The 1908-nt window shown below is 45.0% G+C and overlaps 1 protein-coding gene across 1 annotated transcript; it reads left to right on the top strand.

Annotated features, from left to right (window-relative positions):
- The first annotated feature begins 438 nt into the window (after positions 1–438).
- On the top strand, positions 439–1143 carry LOC139445927 (uncharacterized). The gene has a single exon (XM_071227178.1). It carries the CDS (start codon positions 439–441, stop codon positions 1141–1143), a length of 705 nt encoding a protein of 234 aa, XP_071083279.1.
- Positions 1144–1908: the final 765 nt, after the last annotated feature.

Here is a 1908-nt window from a genome sequence, read left to right as displayed (position 1 = left end):
TCTTCGCTAATTGTAAGAATCTATACCAAAACGTCGTTCACTATAACCGTGGACCATCCACGTCCTAGCGTCTGTTCTTACTGGTACACTGGCTGTCCTGGAGTAAGAGATAGATAATCCTGTCTAATAGGATAACGGTCATGTTTATGTTTCAGTCATGTAGCCACTATGTGAGGCATTAGTAATCACACCTACCACAGAATGAAGACAGTGGCCCCAATCTGCTCTAAAAACACGAAGAGCTGGTAGGCGACGTGAGCACAGGTCGTGCAGATGAGACGGTCTACCTGCCGTTAATTACAGCTTACTGTGCAACTAATTCCCCCGAGAAAAGGGGCTGCCGGTGACATGTAGTTCAGTTGTGACAGTCCTTTCACCCATTAGGGGTATATATGAAGACTTGTGGACCGATGGTGATTCTTCTGTGCATGGTTCATTATGGCGAAGCTACTCCGATTTGCTGTCGTTGCACTTAGGTTAATCCTGACGTATCTGTCAGAAAAAGCTGAGGATCCGATTCGGGAGGTCAAGGATGACGAGAAGGAATGTGTGCGCAAGCACAGCTATCGGAAAAGAGCATCTACGGAAATCTACGACGACAACGACGACGAATCCACAATCGCAACTTCATCCATGGCTTCGACATCCAAGCTCTCCCTGTCCTCTGGTATTGGATCTTCTATCTGCTCTATTGACGAACAATGCGGATCTTTCAGCCATGGTAACGGAGATTTTCACTTTGAGTCCCAGGAAACGTGTCGGATGGGAGCTGAGATCGAGCGACTCCGTCTCGAAAACAGGACGCTCCGGGAGAAACTGACACATGACAGTAACGACACTCTCAGCATCAGCATACAACATCCTCGACGTCGTGAAACAACGGTGGTGTGGACGGAGGATTGGGATGAGACATGTATCGTGCACTCCAGAAAAGTCAACTTGTGTGAGCTGTATGGCGACCAGGACCCTGGGACAAGTACGTCTTCGGCGTCGACATCCGACTACAGCGCACTAGAGGTTGTCCACCAGAAGCTGAAGAGGAAACTCCGACAGGTGCAGGAAGAGAACTGCCGACTGACAAACTACATCAACGACGTCATGTACATCGTTCTCGACAACAAGCCTCACCTTCTGGAGAAGTAACTCTGGACGTTGATGAATTCCCCTCGCTAGTGCTAATTACATGGTACATGTGTTGCTTGGATTTAGTTCTGTTAAACTATTTTTCATATTTCGCCAAAACAGGATTGTTACAGTCGACCATTTTACTATGAATATATATATTTTATGTAAAAATGTAAAAACAAGAGGTTACTATTTTGGGCAACAGCGACATATGTAATTGGTAATTCTTGTTCACATGAACTCAAAGCGGTCTTGATAAACTACCTGTATTGTGCAGTCTCTGTGTGGAACGTGTTAATTTGAAGGTGTTTTGAAGTGATAGTTTATATATGTACTTTAAGTATGCACATAACGATAGTATAATTCCTATGATGTATATATCAATTACTTAAATCCTTAATTACCTTAAGTCAGATTTGGGGCACTACGGTTGCTGTGGTTTAAGGTGTCGCAATTCGCTGAGCAGAGTTGCGCCCCTTAGCTGTACCAGGACACACTGAGCGTCGGTTCCCATCTCAGAGTCTCCCTGATTGTGATCCATGGTTTGTCAGCACCATACCCGTGCTCGTGGGTTTCACCGAAGTGGTAAACGTCTGAGACCTGCATCAATTCGGGCTTTCCTCCCACATTAAGCTGACACGCTGTGATACAACTTAACATAGTTTTCAAACCGGTGATAAACATTGCGACCTCACTCACCAAGTCAGATTTGAACCTACAAGAAACCTAAAGATACATACACTGTTTTTCATTAAATATCCACATCAAAGAGCACCATGCTAC

The sequence above is a fragment of the Haliotis cracherodii genome, unplaced genomic scaffold, assembly GCF_022045235.1.
Source record: "Haliotis cracherodii isolate W230 unplaced genomic scaffold, xgHalCrac1.p SCAF_6, whole genome shotgun sequence".
Classification (NCBI taxonomy): Eukaryota; Metazoa; Mollusca; class Gastropoda; order Lepetellida; family Haliotidae; genus Haliotis; species Haliotis cracherodii.
The sequence above is the reverse complement of the archived record's forward strand: the minus strand, read 5'-3'. Positions and strand labels throughout refer to the sequence as shown.

Coding starts and splice junctions, on each gene's coding strand:
- LOC139445927 (XM_071227178.1), top strand. CDS start 439: ATGGCGAAGCTACTCCGATTTGCTGTCGTTGCACTTAGGTTAATCCTG.